At 39.7% G+C, this 14,273-nt stretch overlaps 1 protein-coding gene across 1 annotated transcript in view; it reads left to right on the forward strand.

The window, feature by feature from the left end:
• The window catches only part of LOC126262571 (bifunctional arginine demethylase and lysyl-hydroxylase JMJD6), a 128,510-nt gene that overhangs the window by 70,897 nt on the left and 43,340 nt on the right, over positions 1-14,273 (forward strand). The window contains exon 5 of the mRNA XM_049959283.1: positions 4,868-5,015. Within this exon, the coding sequence (XP_049815240.1) occupies positions 4,868-5,015 (148 nt within the window). The remainder of the gene's footprint in view (positions 1-4,867; positions 5,016-14,273) is intronic.

The raw sequence follows: 14,273 nt of genomic DNA on the forward strand, positions 1-14,273 counted from the left end.
GCCCTTACGTGGGTAAAAGCCCTCATCATGTTCGGAATTCTATGGATTTCATAAAACGTCTGAAAAACTTCAAGCTGAAAGACTCAGATATCCTGGTGAGTTTTGACGTCTCATTATTCACCAGGGTGCCTCTTCAAGAGTCAGTTGAGATCATTGCACAGAAATTTGATGAGAAGACGACTGGCCTTTTCAGGCACGTTCTGACCTCCACGTATTTTCTGTTTAATGGAGAATACTATGAGTAAACAGAAGGAGTCGCAATGGGGAGCCCACTTTTGCCTGTGGTTGCGAATTTCTATATGGAGTATTTCGATGAGGAAGCTTTGGCGTCATCCAAATGAAAACCTACTTGTTTTCTACGTTATGTTGATGACACGTTCGTGATATGGCCCCATGGAAGGGACAAGCTCCTGGACTTCCTTACACACCTGAACTCCATACATCCGAACATCAAATTCACTATGGAGACTGAAGCAGAAGGAAGTTTACCATTCCTGGACGTCATGGTCAAAAGAAGAGTAGAAGGCACCCTGGGCCATGAGGTATACAGGAAGAAAACGCACACCGACCTGTATTTGCATGCAAATAGCTGCCACCACCCTTCGCAGAGGAATGGGGTACTGAAAATACTGGTGCAAAGGGCGCGCACCATCTCGGACGCAGAGAGTCTACCCCATGAGCTGGAACACCTCAAAACTGTATTTCGGAAAAACTGGTACTCGGAATGGCAGATCAGACGCGCTCTCCGCCCCACCTCTACAGTACAGCATGTGGAGATGGACGAAGTCACGGAGGAAGAGATAGCCACCACGTATATACCGTATGCTGGTGCACTATCGGGGAAAATAGGACGAATATTGAGGAAACACCGAGTAGAAACTGTCTTTTGCCTGCCCAATAAAACATGAGCATTATTGGGTAGTGTCAAAGACGATCTCGGTTTGCAGAAGGCCGGCATATACCAGATTCCCTGTGATTGTGGGAAGACTTACATTGGACAGACAGTGCCCACCATCTAAGATTGTTGCCGAGAACATCAGAGGCACACTCGACTTATGTACCCCAGCAAGTCGGCAGTCACAGAGCACTGTTTGTCCGAAAATCACGAAATGGACTACCAACATACCAGGGTCTTGGCAAAGACATCTAAATACTGGGACAGCTATCAAAATTCGTACCAGGGACGGACTCGTCAACAGAGATTGCGGCTATAACCTCAGCAAGGCACGGGAACCAGCACTGAGTCTAATTAAAAAGAGGCTCAGCAAAGAAAACGAACGAGTGACCAGGGCGGACGAGGCAGTTACACCGACACCACAAAGACTCAGACACCAGCCTCTCAGCGATCACCGATGCGCGGAGAGAACGCGTCGCGGGGGAAGGGGATTTAGGACGGCCGCCCACCCTCAGTAGCTCAGTTCATCTGCGCACCTGATGATGACGACATGTCTGATCGCCGAAATATTGTGCCCGTTGGACACTATGGACCGGCAGTACACCTGTGGACTGTTCGAGCACTAAAGAAAACTGGTTATACATTTACTCATGGCAGTTTTTCCCCTTTTCAGTTCTTCTTTTTGTTAAGCTGCATTGGTGTTTTTTCTCCACACTTTTGTAAAACTTGAGAAGACTTCCATGTATGTGGGGGAGGGGGGGGGGGGTGAGAGCACTTAAACCAGAAGAAGAATGGTACTTTTTCAAAAGCCACTGAAGTAATAATTATTCGTGCTTACAAGTATCTGAGTGCCTCCCATCAATCATCTGTGTGTGTGTGTGGTGGCCTTTGCTCGTTTCTGTTTACAATTAATAATGTAAAATAATTGAATAAATTTTTATTAATAGTAACAAGTGTGCTGAAAGCAATTAATGTAAACAGTCTACAACAGTATTCCCAGATGCTGGTAGAATTTCTGTCTCAGTGAATTTTTCCCATTGTGGAAGTATTATTTTGTAAACTATACTGATAGTGGTTAAACTGCTAGTTTTTTATTTTATTTTTATTTTTGACTCAATGCCTTTTGTGAACATTTAATGTAAAAATTAAATATCTATAATTTGGAGTAAATGGTCAGGAGAGGACGTGGGAATTGCTTGTATCACACAGTGAAGTGGAATAATGGATTCATAAGGGGAGTGGGACTGTAGTATGAGTGAAATTGGTGGCATGGGAATACAAGTGGAGGTGCATTTTGGGAAATGACTTGCAAATGTTGAAGGTAGTGAGATTATGGGATCAAAGAATGTGTTTAAAGGGAAATCCAATCTACGTAATTCAGAGAAAGCTTGTATTGGTCAAAGATCAAAATGATACAAGTCGTGAAACAGCCATTCACATTGAAGTGTGAAGCATTTTGTGCTTGACAGTGTGTTTCACCACTAGGTGGATCTACTCTATACTTGGCCACAGTTTTTGGTGGTGGCCTGGCCATACATAAGAGATGAGTAGTTGTTTGGTTGTCACGTCCACATAAATGACTGTGCAAAAGTTACAGCATTACTGGTATGTGATTCTTACTGCTTTCATACATGGTCCTACCTCTGATAGGGTAAGTCATCCTCTGATATGACCCATGGGGCAAGGGGTTGGGAGGAGGTGTGGCATAAGAATAGACAGGGGTGTTCTGTCGATTGTTTAGACAGTGGAAGTTACTTTGGAAGAGGTGGGAAGGATTGTGGGTTAAATGTTCATGTCCAGGTACAACAATAGATAGTCAAAGTCCTGGCTAAGGATGTTGTTAAGCTATTTGCCATGCGGAGCAATGAAGAGGTTGCCGCTTTGCACCTGATTTTTAGGGGTGGTTGAAGGTTCAGGTTCATATGTGGAAATGCTGCAGGAGATCTCCAGAATGAATTTTTTGTCTGCAGGGGAGATGCACTGGTTTTAAACTTTCTGGCAGGTTAAGACTATGTGCCAGACCGAAATGTGAATCTGGGACATTTGCCTTTCACAGGCAAGCATTCCTTTCTTCAAGGAATGCTTGGTCTGCAAGCCTCCAAGGTATGTAGGAGAACTTCTGTGACGTTCGCAAAGTAGGTGATGTACCTGGGAGAAGTAAAGCTGTGAGGGTGGGTCATGCGGGATTAAACAGTTGAGCACTTTTCCATGAAAGGCAAAGGTCCCAAGTATGAGTCCCGGAAGTTGTGCAGGAGACCTATTTGCAAACTAGATTTGGAGCATTATGTCTTAGTAAGTCTTTCAGGGTACTGGGCATTACCTTTATCGTGGAACACACGCAGCTTCTCCTGCAAGCACCAAAAATGTATACTGGTGCCACACTCCTCTCCCATCCACTTCCTGGCTGGTCATCCCAGCCATCGGCCACTCTACCCTCCAACCTTCCCTCCTCTCCCCTTTCCTCCTTCCCCTCACCCATTCCATCTGACACAGCCACAGTACAATGCAATGTAGTGTGTGTGTGTGTGTGTGTGTGTGTGTGTGTGTGTGTGAAAAAGGGGGGGCGGGTGCACTCTTGCTCTGAAATAGTACTTTGTTTGAAAGCTTTAGCAATGTTTTCTATTGTTTTGTTTGTGTGTTTATCAACCTTTCAACACCTGAGTTACATGGTGAGTTACGCGGCGTGTTTTTTGAGTAAGTACCGTTTTGAAATTTAAAAAAGACTTGCTAAGATATCACAGTAATTTTATTTTTACATGAAAGCCTGTACCTTAATCTACTTTTCTACATAATTTCCGTCAATATTGAGGCACTTGTCATAACGCTGTACCAGTTTTTGAATACCCTCCTCATAGAAATCTGCCGCCTGACTTGTTAACCACTGCATCACCACTGTTTTGACTTCATCATCTTGAAGACACTGACCTCCCAGCTGTTTCTTCAAGTGCAGGAACAGATGGTAGTCACTGGGCGCAAGATCGAGGCTGTACGGGGAATGATCTAGAGTTTCCCATCGAAAAGATGTGCTGAGATCTTTGGTCTGATTCGCCACATGCGGACGGGCATTGTCTTGCAGCAAAAAAATGCCCTTGCTCAACTTGCCATGTCTTTTGTCCTGAATTGAACGGCGCAGATTGTGCAATGTCTTACAATGAGCTGCTGCATTGATTGTCTCATTACAAGGCAGAAATTCCACAAGCAATACTCCTTTTCTGTCCCAAAAAACTGTGCACATGATTTTCCGGGCAAAAATTGTTTGCTTAACCTTCAATTTTCTGGGTGAATCTGAATGCCACCATTCCATGGACTGTTGCTTTGATTCTGGTGTGACATAGGCCACCCATGTTTCATCGCCCATAACAATTTGGCTTAAGAAATCATCAATGTCATTGTGGTACCGCTCAAGGAAAGTCAATGCAATGTCTAAACGTTTGGTTTTGTGCACATCCATCAACATTTTCAGTACCCAATGTGCGCACAATTTTCGGTAATTCAAGTGCTCGGTCACAATGCCATACAAAACACTGCGAGAAACATTAAGAAAGTCATCCAACAATGAATATCGATCATTTTTAGACCTCTAGCACTAAGAAATCTTATAACAGCCCGTACTTCACAGTCAGCAGGACTCACGATTATCGGAGGCATCTTAAACACCCAGTACACAACGTAAATAAGGAAGAATCAGACTGTAATGGCGTCAGTGCATAGACAACAGATGTAGGTACCCAGAGCGCATGCGCAGAACGCCTACCGCAGCACTGCAGTGTGGCAAAATGGCACTTACTTAAAAAACACTCCTCGTATTTTATATTGGCTGCTTACTTGCATTTTTTAATCTTTCTGTTATTTTCCACATTGAAAGTTAAACATTCTGTACAAATTTTTATACATATTGTATACTTTGAATTCCTTATCCCTGTTAGAGCTATTCTTTCATGAGCATGAATTGTTTTTTGTGTATTATTATAGATGGTGCCTTTTTCCAACTCATACACCACGTGAGTTACTTAAAGTAACTTCAGCAGATGGAGGCAAACAACGTGATGAAGCAATAACTTGGTTTACTGTGATATATCCCCGCACTCAGTTGCCAACGTGGCCAGCTGATTGCAAACCTGTGAGTATGGGATAGTCTGAGACTAGATGAGCCTCTCTTTCTCTCTATCTTGATATTAAATTTATGTAGCAAGTAACAATACCTATAGCAAAGACAGAAAGAAATATATGTATTTATAAATTATTGTTTTCTATAAAACTTTGTGTAAGCCTATCCAAGATTCATGTCATAACTTCAACAGTCTCTTTTGCTGCCCAGATCCCCCCTGTGAGATTGCTTCACATGGCCAGTTGGCTGAAAACGTAAATAAAATGCTAAGTACAATATTTAGATGTAACGTTTACCTATTTCAGCGTTGTAGTATTGTCCTTAGATGTTTATTGGTGCACTTGGCTTCTTTTCTCTTCGTAGATTTTCACTGAGTGCACAACCATCCTGCTGTAATTTGTATAACATTTGTGATGACGAGTGTCTAGCAATAAATGAACATCAACCCATTTAACTTCCCATGGTAAATTGTATCATCTTTGAAATTACTCATCAGAAGAGTTCACTTAAAATGGCCACATTTTAAGGATGAAATCAAATTGAAAATGTTTTATCTTATATCCCTACAGATTTTATTCTTCATCAAATCTTTATAGTTATCTGAATTTGTACTTCAAGGAAGTTAACGGACACTTGAACAAAGTAATTACATGCTAAATTCTCACTGCCTGTAAGAACTTAAGTGAGATATCCATCCTTGATAAGTTTGCATACATGCAGACCAACAAAAGCCCCTCCTCTGTTTCGATTTCATTGAGACAGGAAACTTTCTTACTTAAGGTACTAAAATGTATACAGCTACGAAACCAGTGGTTGGAAGATGGTGACATCTAGTGGGCAGTTTACAATTAGTATTTTCCTTGTAAGGATTGGCGATTGTTTGCATTGATTTCAAACATTAAAACAGTAACTAGCAAACATCATGTTCACTGCCTTGCTGAAAAAATACACAATAAATGCTTAACTCGCAAGATAAAATTATTGATACAATGGAATTGCCTCTAAAGATACTATCACAGTGAGGAAACTGAGGCATGTGAAATACAACTTTAAAATGTCTGTTCCATTCACCCTCATTCACTCCGTTCCCACTTCTAAAGTAATTTTTGGCTGGAAAACATTTAGAGTTCAGTGAAGAGAGATGCAGTCGTACAGGTATTTTTCAGATTCTGCTGGATGGAATCTGTTTCCTAGAAAAGTACGGACAAAATAAATAGGCATAAAATGGCACTTTTACCAAAAAGAGTGTATTTTGACCTAAAAAGTCTTTCAGTGCCAGCTGATTTTCTAATTGTTCTCGAAGTCTCATTTAAAATTTCATTAAATCTTTTCCAACAGTATTGCTGGACCTGTAGGAGATTGTATATCTATTACCATATTTGACTCCCACTCTGTCATTCTTATTTCTGTAGGCTCTTTACACTAAAAAGCAGGCTCTTTCAATGTACTATAAAGTCATTACATAAGACTTACATGTAACGAAAACGGAACTGTCAGTGGTGGGACATTCAATGTTGATCTGCTCTCCTTTCCAACTTCATTCATGATGGCGTATGGTTAAACCAGGAACAAAGACCAGGACGAGATATTTAACATAAATTAGGGACACTCTTCAATATAGCTGCCAGTATTCAGATTAAAGACTTCCTTGGGATAGCAGAGTTAACTGTTCATAAATTTAGCAAAACTTGTCAGGATAGTTCAAGTATTTGTAAATCATACTGATTTGAACTATAATTGCCATACACAAATTTGCATTGTTAGCCGCCTCAGGCAGAAAAGTCCTCTACCATTTTTGCTTTGAGTGGGGTAATCTGATGTTCTTTGGCAAGCTAGCGTAGAAACATCACAAAATTGGCTAAGTGCAAAATGCTCACATTCATTTACATATACAGGTTCTAGCAGAACAAATAGTAGGATATAAAAAGGATAGAACATCATAACATTTCAAAACAAATTATTAAAACATAAGAAGAAATCAAAGAAAAATACATGCCATTACACATCATATACTTCATTCTGAATGTAACACCATATTGATGATCGCCATCATGTTCCATGCATTCCTCCAGGTGGCGAATGGTACACTCCATCACCCAATTCAGCATGTTCAGTGAGATCTCCTCCACAACTGCAAGGAATTTTAAGTTCAACCACAGTATGAGGATGTGTAGTCATACACTTCACTTTTTAACTATAGTGGCCAGTGAATGCCTGCAAATCGGGAAATCTCTTGACCAGGAAAATGATGTTGTAAGATATTCAAGGATTGGCAGGCTGTATGAGCTGTTGTCCAGTCCTGTTGGAACAAAACATTGCTGTTCCAGCTAAGAAGGGGCAAGTTATTTATCATTTGGACACAGCTGTTTCTAGTAACTGTTACTACACATCTATTATGAAGCTCCTCAATAAAATATGGACCGATGATGCTAAACGAAGCCACACAACACGACACAGTCATATGTTTACAGCGCAGGGGTTTTTCATGCAGCTGACTAGGGTTACCCTGGCTGCGGTGCCTAGTGCCTGCAATTCTGTTTGTTTACACTGCTACCTAGGTGAAAATGAGCCTCATCAAACTTCAGTATGATGTTTCGCATCTGCAGGTAGGCTGATTTGTTTCAGGAAGCAAAAGGTGAAGGTTAATCGAACAACTTTGTCTTCGTTTGTTTAGTTCCTGTGTGATGTGCAGTTTGTATGGGTGGAAATGAAGGTTATCATGGATGGATCTGTAGGGAATGATCTGACATTGTTAGCACCAAGGCATGTCTGGCAGCAGAACAATGTGGACTTTGGATGGGTACGTGATGTGTCTCCTCTACTCACTGTGCAGTGTGCTGTGGGACTTTTCTTCTTTGCTCAGGATGCTTTAGTGCTGAATTATTGCACCCACTGTACAATTGTCTGATGATTTCAGACTTTATCATAACATTTCAACTTGAAACGATGATGAAAGAGTAACTGAGCTGTGATGGGAGACTCATTATTTTTTTAACCCATTTGTGGGAATAATTACTGTGGAATTATTTTTAATAAGTGGAAAGCAGTTAGTAATTAATAGATATATATATTAACCGTATAAAATGTCAGATTTGCTGCATTTGTTAAAGGGGGTCCATACAATGAAGTGGGAAGTATTCTTCCCATGGCCCTTCTTTGGAGTTAAAAAATAAAAGAAAAATTTGTAATATATCTCGTATTAATTTGAAAAATTTACTTTTTTGTTCCAATTACTGTTCACAATTATTTGCCATGAAATTTCTAAAACATGGGTCAATACAAAGTGGTATTTGACAGTATGTAGAAACACAACATGTGTGTTTTCTGCTGCTTTGGTACTACAATAACAGCACCTGCTGTAGGTTTCTCCTAAAATAGGTTGGTGTGTTCTCCCACAGCCGCAAGACGAACATCATCAGGTACTTTGACTTTTTGTGCCAGAAAAACAGATTTCTGGCCTTGTCTTTTCCGGGATGAGAAGCCAGCAATCAGTTGCCTGGCTAGAAGGATTCTGTATGTCAGCTGATCATGCTGTCAACCTTCTCTTTTACTTATTTTCCATAGTAAAAAAACTGTTTACTTTGGCAACATCCACTAGGAAATAAAATATTGTGAGCCACCATTTCACAGAGCGTCTGCCAAGAGTATACTTCCTCATAGTTGGTCAAATTTATCTACTCCGCCCATTATTTTATTGTATTCTGCCACAACTTCAGGACATGGAATCTCTGTACTAGGTCCAAATTTGTCTTTTCTCTTCGCCACTGTTGTTATTCTTGGGTCTTGAATAAATTACAAGAAAGTGACTGGACAGGTAGCCATCCACTTAACAGCATAAATGGCTCCTCTCGTATCAAACTGGATCTCACCTCTCCCCAATTTGATGTTCTCCTTCTTAATTTTGGGTAAATCTTTTCTCTTTGTCTTGACAGTCCACAAGCTTACACACCCTTCTTGAAAAGTACTGCCATCAATTTCACTGTGGTGAAGAATCTATCTAAAGCAAGAATATTATTTTTATTTGGTATTTTCTTTGTTAGATCTAACACAGCCCTTTCACCCAATGTCATATTACTATTTGTTTTACACTTGCCTCTGTAAACATCAAAGTTCATTACATATCCATTGAGCGAATCTGACAAGCACCACACTTTATAGCCTCGTTTCACTGGCTTCATTGACATATATTGCTTCTTTGATGATCTTCGTTTGAAGGGAATCATCGATTCATCTACTGACATAAATGATGGCTCATAATTGTTCTTACATTTCTGCAAAAGTCTTTCTATCAGTAGCCGTAGTGTATGCAATTTGTCATGTTCTGAAGATTTCTAGGTTTTGCAGTTTCATTGTTCTTGCAATGAATATTCTCTGCAACCTTTTAAAATCTTTTGCTTGTCTTAACATTAGTGATTGCATCTACTTTTTGTATAGGGTCCGGGCTCCAAAAATTAGAGGGAGCAGAAAGTTGGTGAATGCCCATTATAATAAAGCATACTATAAAAGCTTTCATTTCTTGAATTGTTGTGTCTACCCAGGTTTTTGATGGGTTTCTGCTACCATGATTTTGTTTTGCGTTCAGGTTTGTTTCATTTACAATCAGAGTGAGAATAACATCATCAAAGAACTTACAAAAATAACTGAGTCTCGATCGCTGGCACTAAATGGAAATTTTGGTTTCCCCTCCCTTTTTGCTTGAAAGTTGTTCTTCACATTGTCAAAGAAAGAACAGTCTCCATTCCATTCTTCTTCACATTCACTTCCACTTCCACTGTCCAGTGTATTGATATTGACATTTGTAGGAAGCACAAATTATTCAGTGTCAAGTACACCAACAAAAACATCTTGCTCCACAGAAACATGACTTGAATCACCTATGAAAGTGTCATCTAAAACATTCAGTTCATAGATAGCACCTTGATCTCCTTCAGTATGAATCTCTTTCATCAGGCAACAAAAATAATATATATAAACTACTTCAACATGTTTATGATTGCTGAGATCTAATGCATGAGCCATCTGAAAGCAAAGGAATGCAAAAGATAGAGGATGGAAGGGGTAAAACAATACTGTGGCAGATTCAATGTAAGCAAGCGTGTGGTTTGGTATGATAATGAGACATTCTTTGATAATACACTGATCTGTGTATTATTTCTGAAGTGTACTGGGTCAAAATTCTCAAATAATTGTATCAAAACAGAGAAACATTTATTTTAGACTCTTGAAAAAAAAAATCTACCAAAAAGGCGGTGGGAAATATACTTCCCACCAACAAGATCGAACATTCAAGTGATGTCAACGAGTAATGAAAATAAAACACATTTTACAACATTCAGAAAACACCAAGTAATGAGATAATACAACAAAAGATATAAGTATTTACCTTAGACTGAAGCAGTGAGAAGAAACTCACAAAACATCGTGATAACAGTGAGTCAAAAGCTCCTCTACAGGCAGACACTCAGCGACACAATGCCTCTAAGAGATCAGACTGCTTTAACGGCAGGAACTTATAATTGGAAGTGGTTCCCCCCCCCCTGTGCTTTTCGCTAGATGACAGCGCCATAAAGAGGTGGGAAGAACATATCCCACGGGACCAGGAGCGGATTACTTGAAGTGGCAAGCATGTTTTCCACTGCCTGTGAAAGGCTTAAGTATGCCTGTACAACAAATGTTTGATGTTCTGACCTACACAAGGCGGTAATTACAAATGGCTGCCCTAACGGTTATAACAAATTTTGAACTGAGGTGTTTTCTTACCAGGGAATACTTAGCTAGCTATATTATTATAGCCACTGTTGTAACCTCCAAATCCCACAGAAAACACACACTTAACTCCTATGCCCATATTCGATATCTGCAAATGTGTGCATGTTTCAAGAAACAACAGTTTGCAGCAAATGCACAGAATTGACAGAACCATTCTCATGTTGTAGTTTACTTAAATCATATTGCATTACTGGCCTGTAATGTTGGCTCTGGATAAACTGCCCATTGTCATTGTCAATAGCCATTGATTGCTCCACACTGAAGATGTGTCTGTATGTTGTTGTCTATCATCTCTTTAAAAGTTTTATTTCAATGTGGTTCATGCATGGCAGTTGTATGATGTCAATTGGCAACACCAGCGTACCTGTTCTGTAAGTTGCTTTAAAGTATTAATAAGTTGTGACTCTTCACACTTTCCCAGTGAATATGTTGTAAATAGTCTTCACGGCTTTGCCGCCAGATCATATTGTGCAAATTCCATGATATTTCCTCGGAGCAACTGTCCAACATCTTCAGGTGGTTCAACCTTGCTGGTGACTAGGTACAACTGACGGTATCCGCATGTCGACTTCCCGTTTCTAGAACATGCGCACGGAGTATGCGCAGGCACGGAAATCACACATGCACAAATGATTTGCAGATAGATGGTGCTATATTCAAATGCCCTCTGCCGGAAATTGCAGAGCGGCTCTCCTGTGTGTGCACTGTACGCTGCGTTTACTAACAGTGCGGCCAGACGTTACTCACCAAAGACCATACTAGACCAATGTTAAGATGGGTCTGTTATCAAAAACTATTGATTTTTGCATCGTGATTTAATAGCAGCCAGTGCAGGGTTCCAGGCTGTGCTCAATTGAAATCTCATATTCCTGTTGATGAGATTATCAGCTGTACGAATATGTATTGCTTCCTTAATGGCGCAATCCCAGAAAGATTATGCCAGGGATAAAACTTGAAATGTCATGAAATTTGCCATTTTTTCCCTATTCCTGTATAAAAATATAACAGTTTATTAATATTGGTAAATCGTTGTTTTATGTTGAATTTATCTTGACTTTTTCCTCAAGGCTGATGTTAGTATATAACCTAGAAATTACATCAGACAAAGTGAGACAAAACAGATGGGGAAATAGTAAACTTTGATGGTGAAGTTTGCAGATTTGTTTTCTAACTGGATCCTTCTGTTGTGTTAGGTCCGATTATGTTGATAATGGGGTACTGACAAGGGAACCTCCCCATCGCACCCCCCTCAGATTTAGTTATAAGTTGGCACAGTGGATAGGCCTTGAAAACCTGAACACAGATCAATCGAGAAAACAGGAAGAAGTTGTGTGGAACTATGAAAAAACAGGCAACATATACAAACTGAGTAGTCCATGTGCAAGATAGGCAACATGAAGGAAAGGGCATGAGCACGAGTGCCATGGTCCCGTGGTTAGCATGAGCATCTGCGGAACAAGAGGTCCTTGGTTCAAGCCTTCCCTCGGATGAAAATTTTAACTTTTTATTTTCAGTTTATGTGACAAACGCTTATGTTTTCATCACTTTTTTGGGAGTGATTATCACATATACAAGAAAACCTAAATCGGGCAAGGTAGAAGAATCTTTTTAGCCATTCTCCAAGCGTACAAGTTAGGTGGGTCGACAACATATTCCTGTCATGTGATGCACATGCCGTCACCAGTGTCGTATAGAATATCTCAGATGTGTTTTCCTGTGGAGGAATCGGTTGACCTATGACCTTGCCCTCAAATGTTTTCGGTTCCCATTGGAGAGGCACGGCCTTTCGTCGACTAATCGTACGGTTTTGCGGTGCGGTCGCAAAACACAGACACTAAACTTATTACAGTGAACAGAGACGTCAGTGAACGAACGGGCAGATCATAACTTTGCAAAAATAAAGAAAGAAAACTTTTCACCCGAGGGAAGATTTGAACCAAGGACCTCTCATTCCGCAGCTGCTCATGCTAACCACGGGACCATGGCACTCCTGAAGTCACACTATGCTTTATGTTCCCTATCTGGCACATTGACTACTCAGTTTGTATATTTTGCTTATTTTTTCATAGTTCCACACAACTTCTTCCTGTTTTCTCGATTGATCTGTGCTTAGTTTTTCAAGGCCTATCCACTGTGCCAAATTATAACTAAATCTGAGGGGGGTGCGATGGGGAGGTTCCCTTGTGAGCAGATTTGACAGATGTTGCCCGTCACATTAGGTAGACTGACTCTTTAGGACAGTTCATACCAGTTGTTACAGAAAGCAGCATTAAAACAGGCAATAGTTAATTACAAATGGAGACATTCATACAGACTAAGAGCAGAAAAGAATGTCGCATCACCATCAAGGTTTCTTGAGAAGTAAGTTTTGATGTTGAGGTCATCAGTTAGCGTTAGAAGTTAACTTATTCTTGCCACCCTGATCAATTTATTTTATAGTGCTGGATTTTATATTGGTTTGACTTCTTAATACATATTTTATTGCTTGCTTTGTTTTCGTGCCATATTATAGAAATTTCTTGAGGATTTCATATTTTTCCTTCAAGTATTCTCTCAGACAAGAGTCATAATCTGAAAACAAAAAATTATTTAGGTTTTACAATACCTGTATAAAGACAGCCTGCACTATGCAAGAATAAGAACGTAAATAATTTTAAAAAAGTTTCCTAGTGAAAACTCTGTTAACAGTGAAACAGTCAGCTCTATTAAAGGATATGAATACAGTTTTTTCCTCATTATTTGGCAATTAGCAAGAAGATAAGACACAGTTGAATGAAGAAAAAGATAATTACTGCCTACCAAATATTGCTTGTTGTGTTTGTGTGCCTTTTTTTTTTTAAAAAAAAAAAAACACACATAAAAGATGACAACAATTGAAATGTTTGCATGATTCTTTCCCTATTCTTTCAGTTTGTAAACACTGTGTAGCATTAACACTTTGAGGACTGGCAGCTTAGACATACTCTTGGTCCAGTGGGTCGGCCATTTTTAGCGTTTTTTGAAATGTCACTGGCATGTTTCTATTAAAGATACCTTGAAACATAAAACATATTATGAAAGAACAGTCTGTAAGGTCTATTTAAAACATTTATTTTAATTATATTGGTTGATAACAAAATTAATAAGAACAGACATGAAATGTACGATTTCGGTTTTACAGTCTGAACACCACCAGCTGGTTTCCTTCCTACCTGCTTTACTACTAGATTTTTTTTTCTTTTCTGAGAGCAAACTTTACACATGCTAGTTGGATGCTCCTTCTTCTCAGTGGCTGGAATTTTTTCTGCAAAGTGTCGTCCTAGAAGTGTGTTGCTGTGAGTTTCACTAGGAACATTTGTCTTGTGCCAAATTTGTACATTTGTGAATCAGTCCTTCACCAATTTGTCGTAGAAAAGTGGAAAAATGGCAGGTCTCTCTTTGAGCAGGAGTCCTGGTTTCCCGGTATAAGACAAATGCATTTGTTGCAGCCATTATAAGCATATGGAAGAACAATTTCTTCCA

The sequence above is a fragment of the Schistocerca nitens genome, chromosome 6 (genome assembly GCF_023898315.1).
Source record: "Schistocerca nitens isolate TAMUIC-IGC-003100 chromosome 6, iqSchNite1.1, whole genome shotgun sequence".
NCBI classification, from domain to species: domain Eukaryota; kingdom Metazoa; phylum Arthropoda; class Insecta; order Orthoptera; family Acrididae; genus Schistocerca; species Schistocerca nitens.